Source organism: Corylus avellana, chromosome ca3 (assembly GCF_901000735.1).
Source record: "Corylus avellana chromosome ca3, CavTom2PMs-1.0".
NCBI classification, from domain to species: Eukaryota; Viridiplantae; Streptophyta; class Magnoliopsida; order Fagales; family Betulaceae; genus Corylus; species Corylus avellana.
In genome coordinates, this window is record NC_081543.1 from 31,667,348 (window position 1) to 31,692,736 (window position 25,389).

Genomic DNA, 25,389 nt, shown 5'->3' on the forward strand with positions numbered 1-25,389 from the left:
CAATGGTTGAGATTTAAAGAAACCCACTCCGGAGAGTATCCTAAGAATTTTAAGGAGTCTTAATCTATCTTTGGACTACTTCTAAAAAGCCGTCTAAAAGGCACAAACTGCTTCACAAATTTGGTGATAAAAAGCTGAGGAACATTTACTTCACGAAACAAGATGCAGGTTTAGCATCTTCAAGGATTTTATCATTTCTAATATTCATTTCCACTTGCCCTTTTTTCATAGCCGAAAAGGCTTGTAAAGTGTCTTAGAGTGCAAATTATTGTGCACATTTTTTAACTAGATAGGCCGCTTCCAACCTCATGTTCAGAAGCATTTCCAATTAGTCTCTCATTCTCTCTTTCACTAAAATTAAGAATGAAAGAGTCCTCTATAACCCTTTCCCTATTAGCCTAGGAAAAAAAATTGCAGGTTTAGCAAAATCACCCCTAAAAAAGCCCCACTAAATGGAGCCTTAGTTCTAAAGTTCTTATACCTTGTTTGATGAAGCTTTTTGTGGCTTCTTCAATGGTGTTTCTTTAGCTTTTGAAATGAAAAAAGTTGCCGTGCAATCTGTTTGGCTTTTCACCCCTTTGGTGGCAACTTGAATTTTATTTTAAATTGCTTTTGAATAGCAGCTTATAGCATAAATAGCTTCCCCAATGTCGAAGTTTGTCGTTACGACGTTTTCTTGTAACTTCAATTTAGTTCTCGGGTATTCAATTTCAACAATTAAGTCATTTGGTTTTACCCCTATTTTAATTAGATCTCTTCATCAACTTATTGTATAATTAAGTGACTACATGCCAAGTCAAACCACTAAATTAATGACATGTGACTCGCGCTTGACACATCATATGCCAACTATACGTTATATGTCACAAATTTACAAAGCTACGTTTAGCCAAGCACAAGCACATGACAACAATGGGAAAGAACAACATTTAGAAGTCCATACTGCTATTTTTTATTAAACCATTTCTTAAAACACCACTCCACAAACCCATCCACTTATTTCAGGCAAGTTACGTACTTACATACGCTTTTGAGTTTCATCATATGATCCAAGAGCTTTAGCAGTTTCATTTTAGGGAGTTCTCGATATCAATAACAAACTGGTACTTCACATCTTTCTTTATTAGTCTCTCGAGAGCTTCATTTGCATACTGAATTGGAATTACTTCAATGTTGGGGTAAATTTTATGAGCAGCATAGAAGTCTATCATTTCTTGTGTCACTTTTGTACCACCTGTTACGCTACCAGAAATGGTTCTCCAACCTGCCAAAAGTTCAACGCATGTAGATAGTTCAGTACACTTTATGTGTTTTAACTTACAAAGGTAACACGTTCTAACTATAGAAGAGAGTAAATTTCATGAAGCTCTTCAAATCTAAAAACTGTCGTAAGTACCCCGATTTAGGTTTGCAGGGCTGAATTTGACTTCACTTGGGAACCCCACCAGGACTAGAACACCAGAAATCTTCAACAGTGACATATAGGGATCAAATGGATGATCACTAGATGCTGTGTCAACTATAAAGTCAAAAGACATAGCCAGGGCCTGCAAACAACATGACAACCATCAATCCAACAACAATTAGGATAGGTCATCTATTTCAATATTGCTTGTGTGAACAGAGAAACAGACGCTTTATAACAAGCTTAAATAATTCTACCTTCATCTCCTCTTGGTCAGATGAGACCACAAATCTGTCTGCACCGAGCAAACTCAGGGCTTCCTCTTTCTTGGATAAGCTAGTGCTGAGAACTGTCACATTCAACCCAAAAGCCTTCCCAAACTTCACAGGCATGTGACCAAGACCTCCAAGCCCAATCACTCCTAGAGATTTACCAGGTTGGTTCATCTTATGGCGCACCATGGGACCATACACTGTAATTCCAGCACAAAGCAAAGGGGCTGTTGAAGCCAGTCGATAGTTGTCAGGTATCCTGAAGCAGTACCTGTATATTCAAGATCAAAACTGATATTCTCAATCTCTGGTAACAACTTGCCCAATTTCCTGAGTTTCAAGTCAAAAGGTTAACAAGGACAATTGTTTCCTTTTCCCAATAGTATGCAGAATATAAATGCAGGTTCTAAAAACCCAACCATCAGCAAGATCTATATATTGATGTTGAGCAGAAGGTCCTTGATTTCTTTCATCAGAAGCTCTACTACCAAGTAAATGACAAAGCAAGAGTAGAAACAATGTATAAGACAATGATATGCCAAATCCATCATAAATTGGAAGTGGGGAAGTGAGAGAGAGAGAGAGAGAGAGAGAGAGAGAAACCTGTATGATAATGGAAATATTTTATAAAATCAGCCACTTATGTGGCTTATAGCTTATGTTCAGTCATTGGCGATATTGCCAAAGGCTTAGGCCCCCTGGGAAGCCTCAGGCATTACACCACCAAAATCAATCATCTTCATGCAGCACCTCCGTGAAACAAATGATCAAATGAGTAGGCACATAAACTTCCAGAGTCACATCGTCTCCAATTAGTACGAACTTAGACACTTCTTATTTTGCAAGTGCATGAGGTTAAAAGGTTCAGGTGTAAAAACTATGCAAATGTGAGAAATAGCTTCAGACATTCAGCAGTGTACGGGGAGTGGGGGCGCATTTCCTTCTGCAATTGCAATATATAAATAAAATAAAGGAAGAGAACATAGTTTAGCATCAGAGAATACTTGCCTTTCATGGACAAGAATGTAACTGGAATAACCTCCTTTGGTAATAGTGCCATCCGCATCAACACCTTTAAAAGTGAAAACTGATCCTTTAGCACAAACAACTTCTAGTCCATCATTGCAATACTCACAATCTCTGCATGAGTTTACATAGGTTCCCACTCCAACATGGTCGCCAACTTTGAAGCGGTGAACGTTGGAACCAACCTCTTTCACAATTCCAGCAATCTCATGTCTGGTTTACAATTATAGATATATTAGTTCAAGGAAATCTAGGGCTACTCATAGTATACAATTTAGTCCCCTTACCCAGGCACTAAAGGATACTTCGAATCCCCATGTTTATTCCTCGTCCAAATTACATCAGCATAACAAACTCCAGAGTGTGTAATATTTATTGAAACATCATCACTTCCAAGATCCCTGAATAAAGTTTCCTAAGTTAATCAGAATATCCTATAAAAACAGCACATGATCAATCAAAAACGTATTCGTGATACAAATTTCAATTATTTTTTAATCGTAGTTCTAAAATCATATACCAATCATGTATAGTATCATTATTGTGAGCTAATTATATGGGAAATCAATATCTGGAATTCTCTTCTGGCAAAATTTTCTAATAATCTCAGTTGAGTAAATTGTTCCCATTATGAATATCCAAGAGAATAAATACACATCAACAAAATAAAATGACATATAAATAGAATGTTATCTATGTTCTTTCAAGCGCAATTGGTCTTTTCCTTTATTTCTTTTATGGTTGTACTTCAAGAAAGAAATCATCACATCTAGTGCCCGTTTATAATATTCTATCATATACGATTCCATAAGTATGATATGTTCTACTTCATTATTTGCATCGATAAATGAACGAGACCATCAATAGATGCGTTAGAGGACATTATAGGACTAGACATATGCTAAACAACTTACTTAGGAAAAAATTGTAAGCAAAACAAAAGCATAAAAAAGAGTATAGGACCTGCAAGGGATGCTCAAACAAACATCAAAGTAGAAATTCTATTCTTTTTCTTCAAAAATGAAATAACCCATTTGATAGAAAAGGCCAAAAAAAAAAAGGTGTAGAAATTTTGCTACTAGTGCATATAGACACATTGAAAAGAGTTGAAAGCAGAACACACACTTGGGGCTCATTTGGTTGCCCTTGGCCCCATGAAATTTGATGGCTCCAATCACATGACGATACTTTCAATGAACAAATCGGAAATTTTGACTTGGGGATTCAAGAATCATGACCATCATGACAAGAAATTTGAAGTGAGGGCATTTCATGAAACAGAAATTACTTATCCCATCCATTACAGTGATGGTTCATTTTTCATGGCTCCATTCAAGATGATGGATTTGTATGTTAATAAAATTTAATCAAATTCACGGACACCCAAATTCACCCTTAATGAATGATGCATGCATAGACATAAAGGCTTTTTTCTTGTTTTCTTTCCTTGAAAAGACATGTTCTATAATCTTCCTTTCTCGAAAAAGAGATTAACTAAACATACCTGCGGCTGAAGTTGTAAGGTGATAAAACTCCCGATACATCTCTTGCAGCCCATCCAAGGCAGTCGTCTTTTGCACTCAAGGAGCTCATTGTTGACTGATTTTCGATAAAACATCAAACATGAGTTTCGTCCAAGGAAAATATACTTGGGGAAAGAAACCATCAGGGTTATAGAGCTTTCCCATTTCAACATATAATAAATTCAACATTTTTGTGGGTACAACACTCCACTCACTCGTAAAGAGCATAACTATTTTGGTCTTCTGATAGCTGAAATACATGAAACGATATCGCAGACGTGTTCCCAAATATACACGCAAACAATGGATAAATTAATTAGTCTAGGTAACGGAAAGACAAATCTGGGGATGCATGACAAATGAAAAAAAAAATGAGATCTATTGTCAACCAGAAAGCTTATGGAGATCTATGGCGGAGCAGTGTAATTCCAGATTATATCATCAAAGCTTATGGAGATCTATGGCTTTGCTTGAATAATATGAAGGGTGTGCATGTAACTGGGGCTTCATACGGGCTACAGATTTGGTGCATAGAGAAGAAAGGACCTTTTTATGTTGCCATATTTTTTCAACTTTCGTTGCTTATGACAGCTATCTTCTCAGCTTTTGTGTGGGCTGAGCGGCTACGTTGTGGAAGGTTCGTTACTTGTTTCTTCTTCTGCTATATATGTTGGAAAAGCAATACTTGGCCCATTTTCTTACCGCTCATATATATGTGCTTGCTATTTGCTAACAGCATATTGGGTGGCATTATGATTGTTGGAGGTCTTTATTCTCTTCTATGGGGAAGGAGCAAGGAGGGCACTCAACAAATGCCCAAAAGCCAAGATGTTGAAAGACGCTAGCTGATCAATTCAGGCCCATCACTTCGTTTTCCTCACACGCAAACAGGGAACACTCTGTTCTTGTTAGTATTGGCCGGTTTCCATGTTGTATTGAAGTTGTATTGATTGAAGATACATGATTGTCTTCTTATCTACTATTGTAATTTAATATCGTTATGACAAATCAGGGAAACCAATCGTTATGAAAACAGGCTTTGGTTTGTGTTCTGTGCTTGTGCACGCAGGATACAGGATGCAAACCATAGTACTCTATAAAACATGAAGGTACATTTTCAGATTACACAACTATAGGAATATACATAAAGCACTTCTCCAAGTAGAAATTGAAATGAAGGAACGTACTACATTTGAAATTCGTATGACAAGTTCTTTGTCCATATATATGATCTTGGGAACATGATTGAAATACAAACCAGCTGGATAACAGGCAGGATACTGAGAGATCGAGGAATGGATGGAAAAATGGGAAACTAAATAGTGTCTATTTTTGTAGTCCTTCATGTTAAATCATCACCCCTAATAAGTGACACTCAACAAGTAAAATGGACGGAGAATGACGGAAACAAGGTTCAAACTCACGACTTTTGTTTTGATATATGTTAAATCGTCACTTTGTTATAAAAGTTTAAACTGATATAAATTTAATCAATACTTTAACATATCGGAGGTGATATGGCTCAAGGGATGTAATTTCCATCGTCCTTGGCTACTTTTTCAAGTGTAAGGTTGCAAATTGACCCCATTTATCCTTTTCATTTACGGCATATAGTTTGTTGAAATATGATGAATCTATGATACCATGTTGAAATTTGTGGGAAAAACTAATACATTGAAATAATAGCAGAAGAAAGAGAGAAAAGAGAGACAAAAAATTACAGATGGTTCGGTGTTAAATATCTACGTCCACTACTATAAATAGCCATAAGTGCTACATTGTGCTCATTACTTTATTGTTTACAATACTTAGGTCTCTATTTATAGTTGAATAAGTCGACATATACAAGTAAACCTAAAATCAACTTATACAAGGAAACATAAATATCGACCTATACTAGGAAATATAAATAAATAATATAAATATCAGAATATATTCAAAATATATTATGAATATATTCTAGCATAGCTTTTAAGAGGGTTCTATGCTTTTCTAGCATGATGGTAACCTGATAATGCATTCCACTAGCTAGCAGCTAGCAAGTCAGACCTCATTCTTCCCACATGTGAGGCTTAAAAAAAATGATTCGTTGAACAAGCGGCTGAGGTTGATTTTCAAGTACTACTTAAACCAGAATACCCTCAAGAGAGGATGTGTACTACTACTTAATTAAACCAGGTGAAACTCAAGAGGATGTACATAACCATGGAAGCTTGTGCTTCTTATGGGGCAATGGTACTAATTCAGTTCGCGTATGGTGTAGGAAATATCCTAATTAAAATTGCTCTAGAAAAAGGACTCAATCAATTTGTCTTCGTGGTTTATAGGCATATAATTGCTATGCTTTTGTTAGGCCCCTTTGCTTATGTACTTGAAAGGTTAGCTATCCTTGTCATTGTTAGTTTTCATAGATGTGTGTGTCAGCATTTGCTTCTATTTCTTAATTCCCTTTTACCTTGAGATTATCAACTCCCTATGGTCTAGTTTGATCATATGCCTGAGTGGGTTCACGAGTATTTGTTCTTGCAAAGCAGGAAGCATCGCCCTTCACTCTCCTACTCTGTGATCACAAAGATTTTTTTGCTTTCATCATTTGGCACTACCATCCATCTGAATGTTTACTATGCTGGTTTAGCCTACACTTCTCCAACTGTTGCAAGCGCCTTGAGTAATGTTATCCCTAGTTTGACCTTTCTCATAGCAGTTGTGCTCAGGTATTTACTCTACTTTAATTTCCTCATATAAAAAGGCCTTTTTAGTGATTTGCTTATGTCTTTAATGAAGGATGGAGACAGTGAAGATATCAAGTGCTAAAGGTCAAGCTAAGGTGTTGGGGACACTCATTTGCATTGGCGGGGCACTTACATTTACCTTCTGGAAAGGAGGATACCTATTAAAAGGCTTTGTGCCCAGGCCTCTCATAGATATCTGTAGCACCAATGCTTCTGCTTGCAAGTTGAGCCATGGCAAGGACAACTGGATCAAGGGTTCTGCACTTATTCTGACTAGTCACATAGCATGGAGCGCATGGTTGATTCTCCAGGTGATGAACAATATACTTTCAAATATTACTTTATAATAATTTATGAAAAAGTTTCTCTTTTTGGCCTTTTTCTTTTTCCCAATTTTGGCCTTACTGATCCTCAGGCTGTGGTCTCCAAAGTCTACCCAGCTCGATTGTCTCTGAACACCTTGATTTGCTTCTTTGCATCATTGCAATCTTCTTTCCTTGCCCTGTTTTTTGCAAGGAATCCAACCTTATGGAAGCTGGAATGGAATATGCAGCTATTGACCATCATCTACGCTGTGAGTGTTTACTTCACAAGCGCATCCCTTTTATGGGATATGATATATTTGAACCTGAAACACTACCAGACTTCATCTTTTTCTATTTAATTTTTGAAACAGGGAGTGGTGTTATCATCATTAGTCTACTACCTCCAAACATGGTGTATCAGCAAAAAGGGACCAGTTTTTGCGGCAATGTTTACTCCACTACTCCTTATCATCGTTGGCATATTCTCAGCTATTGCTTTTGCAGAGCGACTACACTTGGGCAGGTACAAAAAATTCTTTCTTCCACTTACAACTTCATGGTTTTTCTTACTGTTAGAATATTTTATATGTTATTCTCTAGGGTTTGTTGTCTTTTCTATTAGGGTTTATTCCCTACCTTAATTAGTCTAGGGTTTCTTGCTTATCACTCATAGCTTCTCTATATATGGAGGCCTCTGTAATCATTCTCAATATATCAATCATGATCAATACAATATAGTCATGTCCCTAAGAGATAGCTCAATCGGTCAGGACCAAGCCTAATGAAGTGGAAGTCACTAGTTCGAATCTCCCTCCCCTCTCTTGTGCGGACATTTCAACAACAACAAAAAAATACAATGTAGTCCTTATATTTGCTTCCTCTCTCTCTCTTCTCTTTCGTTCTTCCGCTTTACAATATATTCAACAATATATTTAACATGGTATCAGAGCCACTTTCTGTGGCCTCCAATAAACGTTTTGACGTTTCCTAGCGCTCCATCGAATGATGTCACTGTTCCAGTCGTCCATGCACCGCCAAGCGCTTCGCCACTGAAAATCTCTTCCACACCTACAACGAAACCTCATCTGGGAAAATTTATCCCAAATTCATGCTTGCGAGACACAGATCTACAAATTTGTGGAAGATCCTCCACCATCCGCCTTCCCACGCGCCACATACGCTGCCACCGTCACTCTTTTTGGCCAAATAACCACCAAAAGTGTTGTCTTGGCCCCAGATCGGTCGATATGTGCAATTTCAGTCCATTCCAGAATTGCACGTGCCCCCACGCGCCGCTAGGAAAAACTTCCAATGATCCCACGCGCCACACACGCTGCCATGTTAGGTGGATCAGCCCAGCATCCACACCGATCCACAGATCCGGCGCCGACGGTCAGATCTCCACCAAGCACGCCGCCATCAGACACCGAACGCGCCTCCACGCGCTGGTTTAAGCTCTTGCACATGGGATTCACACACCAAGGATGCTGCCAATGCAGGCATGTGTACTACACGCACCATGCGATTCCCCTCTTCCTGCTTGCCATGTGCCACCCAGGGAGGCTACCACGTCAACCCTAATTTCAATCCGGTCCAAAATCGGTTTCTAACTGAGTCATCAGGTTTTAAACGGGTCCAAAACCAGTTTCTAACTGTTCTAATTTCTTTCGACTCAGCTGCCCAAGCCAGCCCACTCTCAAACCTGTACTGTAAGTCAACCCGACCCGTGTGTTAGACCCGGTTCACTCAAATCTAAAACAAATCGGATCCTACCCGTTTCAGTCGAATAGGCCAACCGGATCAATTCCTACAACCTAGTCCAAATAGTCAACCCGATTCGCCGGGTTAGACCCAGGTCATATCATTTTCGGGTCAAACCATATGTAATGGTCCATGGGTTTTGGCCTATTTTGGCCCAACCAACCGGCCCAATTTAGCCTATCCTATAATGCTCCAATTCAAGCCTCAGGCCCAGTCCATGGCCCAAATCAGTCACTGCCACTAGCACCCGCCATCTCCGGCGACTTTTCCGGCGAAAAAAAATAATAATCATAATTTTCCATTTTTTCCCCAAACTGAAGCTTGCATCTTGAGTTTGAAGGGAGATGTTAAAATATTTTATATATTATTCTCTAGTGTTTATTGTCTTTCCTATTAGGGTTTATTCCCTACCTTAATTAGTCTAGAGTTTCTTTCTTATCACTCATAGCCTCTCTATATGTAGAGGCCTCTGTAATCATTCTCAATATATCAATCATTATAAATACAATGTAGTCCTTATATTTGCTTCCGCTCTCTCTCTACTCTCTCGTTCTTCCGCTCTACAATATATTCAACAATATATTTAACACTTACCATAACAATTTGAATGTTAGTTCTCTCACAAATGAAACGCTACATATTTTAATTAGTTTTTGTATATTTGGTCTTACCCAGCTTGGTAGGAGCAGTTCTCATCATTGTGGGTCTTTACTGTGTGCTTTGGGCCAAAAAGGCAGAAAATCTTGTCACTGGGCAGCCAGAGAATGGAAAAGGATACGATGATAAGAAAATGGTGGAGATATCCATCAACGAGACAGCAAGGAATTCTGTCACAGATGAAACGAAATGAAAAAGGTGAATTTGTTGGAAAGTTAATAGACACAAATATGACTATCAAAAGCTATTGTCAGTACAGCACCAAGTCATGCTGGGATCTCTTTTTCTGTAGACTTCTTAGAACCAGCTAAAGTATTTCATTCAAACTGCTGGGTAAAACAGCATAGATGCATTAATTAAGTTTTATTTGATTGTCAAGGAAACCGATATGATCATTTGGTTGAAGTAACTCTGTAGGACAATAAAGTGCAGGAAGATTCAAAATAATAACATAAATGATCAAACTTTTCCATCAGCCATGCCCTTTTTCTTTCCCATTCAAATTCATCTCCCTCTCATATTTGTTAAGAAATCTAACAAACGAAGTGACATGCCAGCCCCTAATACTTTGTCGTCATTTAGTCCTTTAAACCCTTTCAAACCATCATCTCCTAGAAATAGAGCAGAATAATGAAATCCCAAGCAAGCTAACATATAAAAATAAGCATAGTACAACAAAATGAGAAGATTGACCATCCGAAGTTACATACTATTACCTAGATCTATTTTAAATAAGAACACTAACATAACTAAATTGCAAGTTATTACATAGAACCACATGCTTCATAAAGATGATCAAGCGTGCATATTGTTGCAGAGAAGCAAATGCACTACAACCACGCTATGAAACATCACCAATGACCATATTCTATGAGTGTCTATCTTGTCCAATCCCTCAAATCCGCGTTAAACATATTTGCATACGTATTGAAAAAGAGGAATCCCTCTTTTCTCTACATGCTTCATTTCAGGGAGTTTTCGATATCAATCACAAACCGGTATTTGACATCGCTCTTTATCAGCCTCTCAAGAGCTTCATTTGCATACTGAATTGGAATCACTTCTATGTTGGGATGAATTCCGTGCGCAGCACAGAAGTTTATCATTTCTTGTGTCTCCTTCGTGCCTCCGGTTGCACTACCAGAAACGGTTATCCTACCTGCCAAGAGGCCAAGCATAGAATAGTTTATTAGGCCGGCAATTTTCTAACCTCCCAAGCTAAAAGTGCTATTAGCTCATCAAGTAAAAAATATGAACTTCAAGTAACTCTTAAAAGTCTGAAATTGTCAAATTACCAAGTAAAAGGGGTGCAGGACTGAACTTGACTTCACTCGGGGCACCCACCAGGACCAGAACACCAGAAGTCTTCAAAAGCGAAAGGTAGGGGTCAAATGGGTGGTCACCAGATGCTGTGTCAATAATGAAGTCCAATGACTTTGCCAGGGCCTGCAGAAACCAGAAATTAACAACCACCACCAATTAATCAATAAAATCAAGCGCTCCCAAGAAGGCATGTGTATTTTACCGCCATCTGCTCTTGGTCAGATGAAATAACAAATTTGTCTGCACCAAGTAGAGTCAGGGCTTCCTCTCTCTTGGATATGCTTGTGCTGAGAACAGTTACGTTCAACCCAAAAGCCTTGCCAAACTTCAATGCCATGTGACCAAGACCACCAAGGCCAATCACTCCTAGAGATTTTCCAGCTTGATTCATCTTATGCCGCATCATGGGAGTGTAGACAGTAATTCCAGCACAAAGCAAAGGCGCTGCTGAAGCCAATGGATAGCTTTCAGGAATCGTATAGCAGTACCTGCAGATTCAAGCCAACGTGAGTAGGTGATATTTATGACATTAACAAATCCATTAAGCAGTAACATCATAAAATTCTTACCTTTCTTGGACAACAATGGAATTTGAGTATCCTCCTTTTGTGACTGTACCATCCACATCTACGGCATTAAAAGTGAGAACAGCTCGCTTTAGACAATGAATTTCTAGTTTATCATGACAATACTCACAATCTCTGCAAGAGTCACAAAAGTTCCCACCCCAACATGGTCGCCAACTTTGAAACGCTTGACATTGGAACCAATCTCTTTCACAATTCCAGCAATCTCATGTCTGGCAATGCGAATAATCATTGATTCATATATACGTCAGTGTACTCAAATTATAAGAATTTCTCAACATTATTATTAAATCAGTGCACATACCCAGGCACTACAGGATACATGGAGTTTCCAGATTTGTTCCTGGTCCAAATTACATCGGCATAACAGATTCCGCAGTGCGTGATTTTTATAGAGACGTCATCTTTTCCAACAGCCCTGAAATATTTTTTTTCTCCAAACTACTTGTTAATCAATATTTTATTATCAACATATCATCAAGCAAAGAGTGGTGCTATATCAAACTGCAGGCTTAGGCTTGTTCTTTGTTTCCGTAATTAAGCTTCCTAGCTTCCTCGAGGAGAAAATTAAGTGAACATACCTACGGCTGAATTTGTATGGTGAGAGAACCCCAGATGCATCTCTTGCGGCCCATCCAAGGCAATTTTCATTTGCAGTTGCAGAGCTCATTGTTGACTGATCCACCAAATGTAAGGCAGTAAATTAAATATCAGTAAAATATCAAAGAGAAAGTAATCCATGAACAATTTAACGTAGAATATTAAAATAAATATATGGATTGGATGAACATTATTTGTAGAGGAGAAAAAGTGGATAACAATTAAAGGTGGATAAAACGTGGATCAAGGACACAATTAGTTGGTTATCAAGTGAAAGTCAAGAAGGAAGTGGCTGACCTGAGAACAGTACGTGACAGAGACTGAGGTAATTAAGAGAAGACAAAGATAAATTTAAGGTAATAATGGTACGTATTTGTATGAAAATGTTGTAATTATCTTGGTCTTAATTATAGCGCTTACTAAAAAGAGGAAAGAATTTAGTAGTTTGAGTCCTCTCTAGGGTGAGTGATAATCCTAGCGAAGAGGTGCTAGTCTTCTGGCGTTTTACGATCGAGAAGGATAGTTTTTTAGGAGGTCACTTTTTGGAACGTTAGCTATGGCTGACGATATTGAAGAGCTTTGTGGGAAGGTTTCGTTGATTGGAGGTGAAAGGGAGGGGATCTCCATATCTGAAGGAGAGGTGGCTGAAGGGAGGGAAAGAGGAGAGCAATGTTTAGTGGGGAGAATAGGGGAGGACATGAGAGTAAACAAAGATGCATTCAAGAGGGTATTTTCTCGGTTATGGAGGATTGTGGGCAGTGTGGTTTTTAAGGAGGTTCAAGAGAACACGTGGATCTTTGAATTTTCTATTAAGGACGATAAGGAGCGTATCATGGAGGGAAGACCCTGGTCTTTTGATAGACATATATTAATTCTGAATGAGTTTGATGGGAATGTTCCTCCATCTCAGATGCAATTTATCTACTCACCTTTTTGGGTGCGAGTGCACGATTTACCGCTGGTATGCATGAACAAGACGGTGGGGACAAAGATAGGAGCTTCTTTGGGAGAGATTGAAGACATAGATGTGGCTGGAGATGGGACGGGTTGGGGACATTGTTTGCGTATCAGAGTTTTGATCGACCTTAGGAAGCCATTGGAGCGAAGAAGAGCTTTACATCTTAACGGTAAGATATACTGGGTATTGTTTAAGTATGAAAAATTGCCTTGGTTTTGCTTCACATGTGAAAGGATCCTCCATGGAGAGGTAGGATGCAAAGAGAGGAAACAGTCAAGACAGAATTCAGAGGATGGTAATAGACAATGGGGAGCGGAGTTGAGGGCTGATTCTAGGAGACGTAAAGTGGGGGGAGAGAATGGTGGTGGAGACTGGCAGGAGGATGAGGAAAATTTGCGAGGGTCTCAGGCGAAGGGGTGGCGGAGTGACAGGTGGCACTACTCCGGTGATAAACCTACCAGGGCAGAAAGCGGGTTTTCAGGAAGCCATAATCTGAATAGCCAACCACGTAGGCAAACCAGTTGGGAGGGGCGCCGCAGTAATGTTTCAGAGAAGGAAGGGGAAAATTCTACAACAATCTCGGAAGAGGTGGGATATGGCACTAAAAAGGTGGAAGCACGAGGAGGAGTTTCTGTGGAAATTTTGAATCATAAACTAGTGGGGCATGTGGCGGAGAATACACGGGAAACTGAGGTGTCAAAAGGAAAATGCATCCCGCAAAGTTATCTAGTAAATCTGGCTGGTGGGGCATCACAAGGAAATGGGCTTGCAGACTTTTTAAGTGGGCCCAGTAATCGACATGGCGCAGGACATATCTCGGTGTTTAGAAGAGGAAAGGGTCACGATGGAAGCTGATGAGCAAGGGGAATCGTTGTCGTTCCCAGTTTATTTAGAGGGACATGCACAAGAATTGGACATGTATAAACAGGCGCTGGAGGATAATATGCCAAATGTGGAAATGAAGAATGGTGGGGAAGTTCCTGTAAGGATGTGGAAAATGAGGGCTAGGGGGGGTGAGGTGGAAGGTAACAAGAGGGGAAGAACAGTGACAAAAAAACATTAAACGAAAGAAATTATCGGTGGATGATGATGGAATGGAAAAAGGAAGTGAGAAGAAGGTACGTATGGAGGCCCAGGGAGAGGGTACTACCAAACAAATATTGGCGGAGGCTGGAAGACAACCCCGCCAAGCGCCATGATTCTAATGAGCTGGAATTGCCGCGGGCTTGGGAACCCTCGGTCAGTTCGAGATCTTTGCCAACTGGTAAAGGAAAGTAAGCCCTGTTTATTGTTTTTAATGGAAACAATAAGCAAGAGAAAAAGAATGGAGTGGTTATGTGTCAAGTTAGGATTTGATGGTGTTTTTGTGGTTAATCCGGTGGGGCAAAGTGGGGGCCTTGCTTTATTTTGGAAGGTAAATATGGGACTGGAAATACAGAATTATTCACGTAGACACATCAATGTTGTCATAACGCAGCCAGACACGAATAAGCAATGGAAGTTTACCGGGTTTTATGGTCATCCGGAAACTGCTAAGAGGAAGGAATCTTGGGAGCTAATGCAACATCTTAAACAGTTTTCTCCGCAACCATGGCTATGTGTCGGTGATTTTAATGAAATCACAAACCATAGCGAAAAGATGGGAGCAATTTTACGTAAGGAGGGGCAAATGGATAATTTTTGCATGGCACTTGAAGGTTGCTCTCTGTGTGATTTAGGCTTTTTAGGTTCAAAATATACGTGGAGTAATTGCCGGAGTGATGGGAGTTTTACAAAGGAGCGTCTTGACAGGGCTGTTGCCAATATGGAGTGGGTTGCGTTATATAAAGAGGTGGAAGTTCGAATTTTGGCAGCCAGATCGTCGGATCACAAACCATTACTGGTAGAGATCCATGAGGAGGCCTGCGAAAGAAGGCGTGGCAAAAGAGGTTTTAAGTTTGAGGCAAGTTGGTGGGTTGATGAGGAATGTGGAGCTGTCATTCAAAATGCATGGGAAGACAATGGGTTTGCTGGAAATCCAATCAGTACAATCCAAAATAAGCTTGAGCATTGTCAGTCAGCGTTGACCGGTTGGAGTAGGAGGAAATTCGGCCAAATTGAAGAGAATTTGAAGAGGAAAACAAAGGAGTTGGAGGTGCTGCAAATGAATGAAGAACCAGGCAACCAGGACGCAATAAAACATTTACAAGCAGAGATTGACATCATTTTGGAGCAGGAAAATATTAAATGGCAGCAAAGGTCCAAACAAAATTGGTATAAGGAAGGGGATAGAAACACAAATTTTTTTCATGCTTGGGCCAGCCATAGAAGGAAGGTTAATACTATTAAAAGAATTATAGATGTTGATGGCAGAGAGTGGAGGAAAGAAGATGAGATTGGGAATGCTTTTGTTCAATTTTATGAGAATTTGTTTTCTTCTGGAGGCACAGATGAAGTGGAGATGTGTCTAAGGGGGATGGAGGGCAAAGTGACCAATGCTATGAATGTTCAACTGCTGAGAAGGTTTGAAGCTGTTGAGGTGGATGTAGCTTTATCACAAATGCAACCGTTAAAGTCCCCCGGTCCAGATAGGTTTGCTGCTAGCTTTTATCAAAGATCTTGGTCAACTGTTCGAGAGGATATGTGCAAGGCTGTTTTAGCTTTCCTCAATAATGGAAGTTTTGATGAGGACATCAATCGCACGTACATAGTTCTGATTCCAAAGGTAAAAACTCCAGCTCATATTACAGATTACCGTCCTGTTAGCTTATGTAACGTCATTTATAAACTTATTGCAAAAGTACTAGCTAATAGGATGAAGAAGGTGTTACCTTCAATCATTTCTCCATCACAAAGTGCTTTCATTCTAGGTCGTTTGATAATTGATAATATATTAGTAGCTTTTGAAGCACTTCATACTATGGATGTTAATATGAAAGATCGGGAAGGTTTCATGGCACTCAAGCTAGACATGAGTAAGGCGTATGATCGGGTGGAGTGGAGTTTTTTGGAGACAGTTATGAGGAAATTGGGCTTTGCAGATAGATGGATATCTTTATCCATGACTTGTATCCAAACGGTTTCGTATTCCATCCTTATCAATGGGAAACCTCATGGTAAGATCAAACCGACACGGGGTCTCCGGCAAGGTGATCCACTATCCCCGTATTTTTTCCTATTATGTGCAGAAGGTCTTAGTACTTTAGTTGAACGCACAAATAGGGAAGGTGGTGTTACTGCTCTTCCAGTTACTAGAGGGGGTACTAGATTGAGTCATCTATTTTTTGCGGATGATAGTCTTCGGTTTTGTAAAGCAAACATTGTTGAATTGACTAAGATTCGGGAAGCTCTGAGCATTTATGAACAAGCATCTGGTCAAAAGCTGAATGAGGGGAAGACAGCTATATTTTTCAGTCGAAACACTAATCCGGGTGTTAAGGCCGAAATTCTTACAATGGCAGGGGTGAGTGCTTCACAGAGGTATGAAAGGTATTTGGGGTTACCAGCTTTGATTGGGAGGTCCAAAGTGAGTGCTTTTGCGGATATTAAGGGGAGAGTGTGGGAAAAAATGAATGGGTGGAAGGAGAAATTTCTTTCACAAGCAGGAAGGGAGATTCTACTTAAAGCAGTCATACAGGCCATCCCGACTTATACGATGAGTGTATTCCAACTTCCTAAAACCTTGTGTAAAGACATAAACTCCATGATGGGGCGATTCTGGTGGGGCTCAAAAGAAAATGAAGCAAAGATAGCTTGGATGAGTTGGGACATAATGGGAAGGGCAAAGGACAAAGGGGGAATGGGATTTCGGGACCTGGAGAGCTTTAATTTGGCTTTGCTTGCAAAACAGGGGTGGAGGCTAATCCAACGGCCGGACACGCTCCTTGGGCGAATTTATAAGGAGAAATATTTTCCCAATGGCAGCTTTCTAGAGTCATCATTGGGAAGACGTCCGTCATATGCTTGGAGGAGTATATGGAATGCTAAGAAGCTTTTGCAGGAAGGGTTAGTATGGAGAGTGGGAGATGGTCGTTCAATAAAAATATGGGGTGATCGTTGGTTAGATTTACCATCTACTTTCGCTGTCCAAACACCAGTACATGGCCTTGACAGAGATGCTAGAGTGAGTGAGCTTATAGATGAAGAAACTAGGTGGTGGAAGACTGATCTGATACATGAAATCTTCATGGAGGAAGAGGCGAGAAACATATGTAGCATGGCGATCAGCCCTACTATGCAACGTGACAAGCTAGTGTGGGTGGGTACAAAAAATGGTGAATACTCTGTGCGTAGTGGTTACCATCTAATTAAGGAGCATCAAGCTGAAGATGGAGGTGGTACTTCAAACTCTAATCAGCTCACTCAGTTATGGAGGAATGTCTGGAATTTTAAGGGGCCAAGAGCAGTTAAGATGTTTCTGTGGAAATCGTGTAGCGACATAATGCCAACTAAGGGAAATCTTTTTAAGAGAAAAATAATTGATGATCCTTGTTGTCCCATCTGCGGAGTTGGTACAGAGACACTTGGGCATATAATCTGGAGCTGCACGGCTGCCCGTGATGTATGGGTGGAGAATAAGAAACTTTTTCATAAATGTTCCAGTGATGAGATTACTTTTCTCCAGCTCTTTGAGAAACTGCAGGAAAGACTGGATGCATAAGACCTTCAGAGGTTTGTTTTTGTAGCTCGTCAGATTTGGTTTAGGCGAAACAAGCCTATTTTTGAAGGTGATTTCTTGTCGCCAACCACGGTAAATCAGATAGCTATTACTCAGTTAGAAAACTATAGGATGGCGGAGCAAGAACAAGGCAGAAGTGGACAGACTAATGTTGTGTCTGTGGCATTACGGTGGAAGAAACCTCCAGCTGGGGTGATTAAAATCAATTGGGATGCCGCGATTGATAAGCAGGGAGCACGAATGGGGGTGGGCGTAGTTGCAAGGGACCAACATGGTGACGTGATTGGGGCAATGTGCATGACAAAACCATATATTATTGACCCAGCCACTGCTGAGGCTGTAGGAGCATGGCAGACTGTGGAGTTCAGTAGACAGATGGGGCTTTCCAATATCATCATTGAAGGGGACTCGTTGGAAGTGATCCAAGCTTTGAAGAGAGAGGATAGCTGATGGACCAGTTATGGGATGGTAATTAATGATGCAAAGATGGGTCTCCATAGTTTTCCTCAATGGGAGGTTAATCATGTTAAACGTGGTTCTAATGTAGTTGCCCATACGTTGGCAAAACAAGCTCTTGTGTTAGGTGAGTGCACAGTCTGGAGAGGGACATCCCCTGCTTGTATCCAGGACTTTGTTTTCTTTGAGAAATTTATTTCATATGAATGAGAGAAGGAAGTACCATTTCAAAAAAAAAAAAATTATAGCGCTTACTAATCTTGCTCTAAAAGATATTGAACAACCCGACCACGTATGCAATGACGTCCTCGGAGCAACCTCCAATTTCTGGGCCAATATGTGACATACACTCTGATCTCACCATTCGAAGCTACCCTATCAATGGGACGGTTTGTGTCTCTCACACATGACGTTCAATTAATTAATTAGGGTGATGTTAAACATCACGCCTGCACGCCGGGGTGATTTTATATTTTAAAATAATAAAATATAATATTTTATTATTATAATTATTAAAAAAAAAAAAAGAAAGAAAGAAAAAAGAAGAAGCCTTAATTAATACTAGTCTTATATCTTAACAAACAACATTCATGTCTCAAGAGGTAGTTCAATCGGTTGAGACCATGCTTAATGAAGCAGAGGTCATTAGTTTGAATCCTCATTCCCTCTTGTGCGGACATGTAAAAAAAAAAAAAAAAACAACGTTCCCAAAAATCAACTTTTTTCCATGTGTTTGAATTAATCCTTGTATATCTTAACAATTAATATTGTTAACAAAGCTGATTCATAGCCGCAAGAGAACCATTTGTTTCTTTCCCGCCTTCTCCCCCAACTCTTTAATTTTTTGAATAATACTGTTGTGAGTTTGCTAATGCTCAGAATTTACAATGGTTTATATTTTTTTTGTCTAGATTTATTTCCAGCAGCGATCTACAAGGTGAAGTTTTTTTTTTTTTTTTTTTTTTTCGATTTCTTTTAGTCGTTTTTGTTTACAAGAAACCTTCATAGTAGCGATCTTAGATTTCCGATCTGTTTTTGGTTTCTCTCTGATTTTTTTAAGGGAGCAAATCACTGACCGATGGTAAAGGAAACTGATGGTAAAGGACGCAAAGGAGATTAGGTTTGGGAATGCGCTTGTAGCGGAGATGGAAAAGTCCAAAAATCACTCTCTAGTTGAGAAAGTTGTGATGGACTGGGCACCAGAATATGCTGTAGATTTAAAAATTGATTGAAACGGTGACATTCAAAGAGTTAAGTAAAACATGGATCAAATATGGATAGAAAGAAATTTCTCATTGTATCTATAATATTATTTTATTAGAGCAACATGCTCTGGTTTTATGAAATGGATAGAGAAGAAGTATTGTGAAGAAAAAAAAAATGCCGGATTCAAGTATTGGTTGGGATCAACACGTTAACATTGTGGAGTGAAGATATAGTTTTTAGCAGTACTCTTAGATATATTTATAGATGAAAACTGGTATAAACTACATTTTTATCTTACAATATTCATCACTTGGTATGGTAATTAATGACTAATGAGACTATAAATATGGTAAATAATGAAGGGATAAGTGATATTGCAGAATTTCAAGACAAAGGTTCAGATTTAAAGAAACCCACTCCGGAGAGTATCCCAAGAATTTTAAGGAGTCTTAATCTATCTTTGGACTACTTCTAAAAAGCCATCTAAAGGGCACAAACTGCTTCACAAATTTGGTGATGAAAAGTTGAGGAACATTTACTTCACGAAACAAGATGCAGGTTTAGCATCTTCAAGGATTTTATCATTTCTAATATTCATTTCCAGTTGCCCTTTTTTCATAGCCGAAAAGGCTTGTAAAGTGTCTTAGAGTGCAAATTATTGTGCGCATTTTTTAGCTAGATAGGCCGCTTCCAACCTCATGTTCAGAAGCATTTTCAATTAGTCTCTCATTCTCTCTTTCATTAAAATTAAGAATGAAAACGTCCTCTGTAACCCTTTCCCTAATAGCCTAGGAAAAAAAAAATTTGCAGGTTTAGCAAAATCACCCCTAAAAAAAGCCCCACTAAATGGAGCCTTAGTTCTAAAGTTCTTATACCTTGTTTGATGAAGCTTTTTGTGGCTTTTTTAATGGTGTTTCTTTAGCTTTTGAAATGAAAAAAGTTGCCGTGCAATCTATACCTTGAATTTTATTTTAAATTGCTTTTGAATAGCAGCTTATAGCATAAATAGCTTCCCCAATGTCGAAGTTTGTCGTTACGACGTTTTCTTGTAACTTCAATTTAGTTCTCGGGTATTCGATTTCAACAATTAAGTCATTTGGTTTTACCCCTATTTTAATTAGATCTCTTCATCAACTTATTGTCTAATTAAGTGACCGCATGCGAAGTCAAACCACTAAATTAATGACATGTGACTCGCGCTTGACACATCATATGCCAACTATATGTTATATGTCACAAATTTACAAAACTACGTTTAGCCAAGCACAAGCACATGACAGCAATGGGAAAGAACAACATTTAGAAGTCCATACTGCTATTTTTAATTAAACCATTTATTAAAACACCACTCTACAAACCCATCCAATTATTTCAGGCAAGTAACCTACTTACATATGCTTTTGAGTTTCATCATATGATCCAAGAGCTTCAGCAGTTTCATTTCAGGGAGTTCTCGATATCAATCACAAACCGGTACTTCACATCTTTCTTTATTAGTCTCTCGAGAGCTTCATTTGCATACTGAATTGGAATTACTTCAATGTTGGGGTAAATTTTATGAGCAGCACAGAAGTCTATCATTTCTTGTGTCACTTTTGTACCACCTGTTAAGCTACCAGAAATGGTTCTCAAACCTGCCAAAAGTTCAACGCATGTAGATAGTTCAGTACACTTTTATGTGTTTAACTTACAAAGGTAACACGTTCTAACGATAAAAGAGAGTAAATTTCATGAAGCTCTTCAAATCTAAAAACTGTCGTAAGTACCCAGATTTAGGCTTGCAGGGCTGAATTTGACTTCACTTGGGAACCCCACCAGGACTAGAACACCAGAAATCTTCAACAGTGACATATAGGGATCAAATGGATGATCACCAGATGCTGTGTCAACTATAAAGTCGAAAGACATAGCCAGGGCCTGCAAACAACATGACAACCATCAATCCAACAACAATTAGGATAGGTCATCGATTTCAATATTGCTTGTGTGAACAGAGAAACAGATGCTTTATAACAAGCTTAAATAATTCTACCTTCATCTCCTCTTGGTCAGATGAGACCACAAATCTGTCTGCACCCAGCAAACTCAGGGCTTCCTCTTTCTTGGATAAGCTAGTGCTGAGAACTGTCACATTCAACCCAAAAGCCTTCCCAAACTTCACTGCCATGTGACCAAGACCTCCAAGCCCAATCACTCCTAGAGATTTACCAGGTTGGTTCATCTTATGGCGCACCATGGGAGCATACACTGTAATTCCAGCACAAAGCAAAGGGGCTGCTGAAGCCAATGGATAGTTGTCAGGTATCCTGAAGCAGTACCTGTATATTCAAGATCAAAACTGATATTCTCAATCTCTGGTAACAACTTACCCAATTTCCTGAGTTTCAAGTCAAAAGGTTTACAAGGACAATTGTATCCTTTTCCCAATAGTGTGCAGAATATAAATGCAGGTTCTAAAAACCCAACCATCAGCAAGATCTATATATTGATGTTGAGCAGAAGGTCCTTGATTTCATTCAGCAGAAGCACTAATACCAAGTAAATGACAAGCAAGAGTAGAAACAATGTATAAGACTATGATATGTCAAATCCATCATAAATTGGAAGTGGGGAAGTGAGAGAGAGAGAGAGAGAGAGAGAGAGAAACCTGTATGATAATGGAAATATTTTATAAACTCAGCCACATATGTGGCTTATAGCTTATGTTCAGTCATTGGCGATACTGCCAAAGGCTTAGGGCCCCGGGAAGCCTCAGGCATTACACCACCAAAATCAATCATCTTCATGCAGCACCTCCGTGAAACAAATGATCAAATGAATAGGCACATAAACTTCCACAGTCACATCATCTCCAATTAGTACGAACTTAGACACTTCTTAATTTGCAAGTGCATGAGGTTAAAAGGTTCAGGTGTAAAAACTATGCAAATGTGAGAAATAGCTTCAGACATTCAGCAGTGTACAGGGAGTGGGGGCGCGTTTCCTTCTGCAATTACAATATATAAATAAAATAAAGAGAACATAGTTTAGCATCAGAGAATACTTGCCTTTCATGGACGAGAATGTAACTGGAATAACCTCCTTTGGTAATAGTGCCATCCGCATCAACACCATTAAAAGTGAAAACTGATCCTTTAGCACAAACAACTTCTAGTCCATCATTGCAATACTCACAATCTCTGCATGAGTTTACATAGGTTCCCACTCCAACATGGTCGCCAACTTTGAAGCGGTGAACATTGGAACCAACCTCTTTCACAATTCCAGCAATCTCATGTCTGGTTTACAATTATAGATATATTAGTTCAATGAAATCTAGGGCTACTCATAGTATACAATTTAGTCCACTTACCCAGGCACTAAAGGATACTTCGAATCCCCATGTTTATTCCTCGTCCAAACTACATCAGCATAACAAACTCCACAGTGTGTAATATTTATTGAAACATCATCACTTCCAAGATCCCTGAATAAAGTTTCCTAAGTTAATCAGAATATCCTATAAAAACAGCACATGATCAATCAAAAACGCATTCATGATACAAATTTCAAGTATTTTTTAATCGTAGTTCTAAAATCATATACCAATCATGTATAGTATCATTATTGTCAACTAATTATATGGGAAATCAATATCTGGAATTCACTTCGGGCAAAATTTTCTAATAATTTCAGTTGAGTAAATTGTTCCCATTATGAATATCCAAGAGAATAGATACACATCAACAAAATAAAATGACATATAAATAGAATGTTATCTATGTTCTTTCAAGCGCAATTGGTCTTTTCCTTTATTTCTTTTATGGTTGTACTTCAAGAAAGAAATCATCACATCTAGTGCTCGCTTATAATATTCTATCATATACGATTCCATAAGTATGATATGTTCTAGTTCATTATTTGCATCGATAAATGAACGTGACCATCAATAGATGCGTTAGAGGACATTATAGGACTAGACATATGCTAAACAACTTGCTTAGGAAAAAATTGTAAGCAAAACAAAAGCATAAAAAAGAGTATAGGACCTGCAAGGCATGCTCAAACAAACATCAAAGTAGAAATTCTATTCTTTTTCTTCAAAAATGAAATAACCCATTTGATAGAAAAGGCCAAAAAAAAAAGTGTAGAAATTTTGCTACTAGTGCATATAGACACATTGAAAAGAGTTGAAAGCAGAACACACACTTGGGGCTCATTTGGTTGCCCTTGGCCCCATGAAATTTGATGGCTCCAATCACATGTCGATACTTTCAATGAACAAATCAGAAATTTTGAATTGGGGATTCAAGAATCATGACCATCATGACAAGAAATTTGAAGTGAGGGCATTTCATGAAACAGAAATTACTTATCCCATCCATTACAGTGATGGTTTCATTTTTCATGGCTCCATTCAAGATGATGGATTTTCATAAAAACCAAAAGGGTCAGATGTTCAAACTATGAGTAATGCTATAAGTCTTCCTAGAGTCATCACAAATGTGATGTAGCTTTTAAAATTATTAATAAATCAAAAGTCAATAAATCACATATCAAATTCAATTGTAATTTTAAAAGTCGCATCACATTTGAGATGACTATAGGAAGACTTTAAAAAGACTTATAGCATTACTCTCCAACTATAGTTACTGGCAACTAGAAGACAAATTTTTGAAGCATGTACTCAATTGTCTCGTGTATATATACTTTTTTCTTGTTTTCTTTCCTTGAAAGGACATGTTCTATAATCTTCCTTTCTCGAAAAAGAGATTAACTAAACATACCTGCGGCTGAAGTTGTAAGGTGATAAAACTCCCGATACATCTCTTGCAGCCCATCCAAGGCAGTCGTCTTTTGCACTCAAGGAGCTCATTGTTGACTGATTTTCGATAAAATATCAAACATGAGTTTCGTCCAAGGAAAATATACTTGGGGAAAGAAACCATCAGGGTTATAGAGCTTTCCCATTTCAACATATAATAAATTCAACATTTTTGTGGGTACAACACTCCACTCACTCGTAAGGAGCATAACTATTTTGGCCTTCTGATAGCTGAAATTCATGAAACGATATCGCAGACGTGTTCCCAAATATACACTCAAACAATGGATAAATTAATTAGTCTAGGTAACGGAAAGACAAATCTGGGGATGCATGACAAATGAAAAAAAAATGAGATCAATTGTCAACCAGAAAGCTTATGGAGATCTATGGCGGAGCAGTGTAATTCCAGATTATATCATCAAACTTCCAAATACAGAAACTAGTCATTCTCACGTTGTGAACTTCAAGAGAGTAGAGATAAAAAGACGAAGAGAGATGAGATTGTGTTGGCTTACCAGGACTGGCGAAGGATGCGGAGAGACAGAGAGAGTGATACTCGGTAAACTACTCCAGAGTTCGACCCACGTAAGACAAGCTAATGGGACTGGCAGTCTGGTAGTAATACGAGAATAAGCCTTCTCCTTATTTAATATTTAAGGTAGCTTTAGAACCGTTCGTGCCTTCCTGGATCCCGGGCACATCCGAGGTCCTGTTGACTTCAAAATTAGATAAACTAATATTAAATCTCGACCATTTTGAAATTTCACGGTTCTTTTTCATTAGAATCAATTTTACGATCTAATTAAGATCATGATATAAATCTTTAGTAAAATCACTCTTAAAAATTAGCTTTAAGTAATGTGAGACACTTCAAATTGTAAGAGATTAATTAATTTTATAGGCACCACTCCTAGGACATCGTTGTAGAAATCTCAAACATTTTTCAGCAGAAATTTTCTGTAGAAAAAAAAAAAGAAAAAAAAAAGAATGGACAAGTTATTTCTAAAACATAGGGGTAATTTTACTTTTTCTCATAAAGTTATGCGCCTTTTGTAAACACTCACTCAAATGTTTAAAGTCTTTTACTTTGGTGTATCGAAATTTGATTTCCTTT

At 38.7% G+C, this 25,389-nt stretch overlaps 3 protein-coding genes and 1 pseudogene across 6 annotated transcripts; 1 reads left to right on the forward strand and 3 right to left on the reverse strand.

Annotated features, from left to right (window-relative positions):
- Nucleotides 1-943: 943 nt before the first annotated feature.
- Nucleotides 944-4,842, reverse strand: LOC132173983 (probable cinnamyl alcohol dehydrogenase 1). 3 transcript variants are annotated; one of them, XM_059585699.1, is made up of 8 exons: nucleotides 4,773-4,837; nucleotides 4,442-4,476; nucleotides 4,208-4,302; nucleotides 2,991-3,104; nucleotides 2,686-2,916; nucleotides 1,663-1,948; nucleotides 1,397-1,547; nucleotides 944-1,264 (listed from the first exon to the last, which is right to left on the reverse strand). In XM_059585699.1, exons 3-8 carry the CDS (start codon nucleotides 4,294-4,296, stop codon nucleotides 1,068-1,070), a joined length of 1,068 nt encoding a protein of 355 aa, XP_059441682.1. In that variant the 5' UTR covers nucleotides 4,297-4,302; nucleotides 4,442-4,476; nucleotides 4,773-4,837; the 3' UTR covers nucleotides 944-1,067. The 3 variants fall into 3 exon arrangements, with proteins under 3 accessions (XP_059441682.1, XP_059441681.1, XP_059441683.1); XM_059585698.1 differs by lacking the exon at nucleotides 4,773-4,837 and adding an exon at nucleotides 4,616-4,633; XM_059585700.1 differs by lacking the exon at nucleotides 4,442-4,476 and having other exon boundaries at nucleotides 4,773-4,842.
- Nucleotides 4,843-6,410: 1,568 nt separating this feature from the next.
- Nucleotides 6,411-9,874, forward strand: LOC132176486 (WAT1-related protein At5g07050-like). The gene is made up of 6 exons (XM_059588711.1): nucleotides 6,411-6,604; nucleotides 6,761-6,940; nucleotides 7,011-7,269; nucleotides 7,374-7,532; nucleotides 7,635-7,786; nucleotides 9,700-9,874. The coding sequence occupies exons 1-6, from the start codon at nucleotides 6,420-6,422 to the stop codon at nucleotides 9,872-9,874; spliced, it is 1,110 nt and encodes a 369-aa protein (XP_059444694.1). The 5' UTR covers nucleotides 6,411-6,419.
- Nucleotides 9,875-10,373: 499 nt separating this feature from the next.
- On the reverse strand, nucleotides 10,374-12,299 carry LOC132175832 (probable cinnamyl alcohol dehydrogenase 1; annotated as a pseudogene).
- Nucleotides 12,300-20,742: 8,443 nt separating this feature from the next.
- LOC132174908 (probable cinnamyl alcohol dehydrogenase 1) lies at nucleotides 20,743-24,889 on the reverse strand. Of its 2 annotated transcripts, none has more exons than XM_059586657.1 (7): nucleotides 24,791-24,889; nucleotides 24,235-24,329; nucleotides 22,821-22,934; nucleotides 22,516-22,746; nucleotides 21,501-21,786; nucleotides 21,235-21,385; nucleotides 20,743-21,102 (listed from the first exon to the last, which is right to left on the reverse strand). In XM_059586657.1, exons 2-7 carry the CDS (start codon nucleotides 24,321-24,323, stop codon nucleotides 20,906-20,908), a joined length of 1,068 nt encoding a protein of 355 aa, XP_059442640.1. In that variant the 5' UTR covers nucleotides 24,324-24,329; nucleotides 24,791-24,889; the 3' UTR covers nucleotides 20,743-20,905. The 2 variants fall into 2 exon arrangements, with proteins under 2 accessions (XP_059442640.1, XP_059442641.1); XM_059586658.1 differs by lacking the exon at nucleotides 24,791-24,889 and adding an exon at nucleotides 24,469-24,586.
- Nucleotides 24,890-25,389: the final 500 nt, after the last annotated feature.

Excerpts from the sequence above, each read along its gene's own strand:
- LOC132173983 (XM_059585700.1), bottom strand. The coding sequence starts at position 4,296 with ATGAGCTCCTTGAGTGCAAAAGACGACTGCCTTGGATGGGCTGCAAGA. Across the intron at positions 1,949-2,685 it reads TACATTCTTGTCCATGAAAG|GTACTGCTTCAGGATACCTG; the intron begins GCAAGTATTCTC and ends TTGAATATACAG. Across the intron at positions 1,265-1,396 it reads CCCTGCAAACCTAAATCGGG|GTTGGAGAACCATTTCTGGT; the intron begins GTACTTACGACA and ends AACTTTTGGCAG.
- LOC132176486 (XM_059588711.1), top strand. The coding sequence starts at position 6,420 with ATGTACATAACCATGGAAGCTTGTGCTTCTTATGGGGCAATGGTACTA. Across the intron at positions 6,941-7,010 it reads CTCATAGCAGTTGTGCTCAG|GATGGAGACAGTGAAGATAT; the intron begins GTATTTACTCTA and ends TCTTTAATGAAG. Across the intron at positions 7,533-7,634 it reads TATTGACCATCATCTACGCT|GGAGTGGTGTTATCATCATT; the intron begins GTGAGTGTTTAC and ends TTTTTGAAACAG.
- LOC132174908 (XM_059586657.1), bottom strand. The coding sequence starts at position 24,323 with ATGAGCTCCTTGAGTGCAAAAGACGACTGCCTTGGATGGGCTGCAAGA. Across the intron at positions 22,747-22,820 it reads AAGTATCCTTTAGTGCCTGG|ACATGAGATTGCTGGAATTG; the intron begins GTAAGTGGACTA and ends ATTGTAAACCAG. Across the intron at positions 21,787-22,515 it reads TACATTCTCGTCCATGAAAG|GTACTGCTTCAGGATACCTG; the intron begins GCAAGTATTCTC and ends TTGAATATACAG.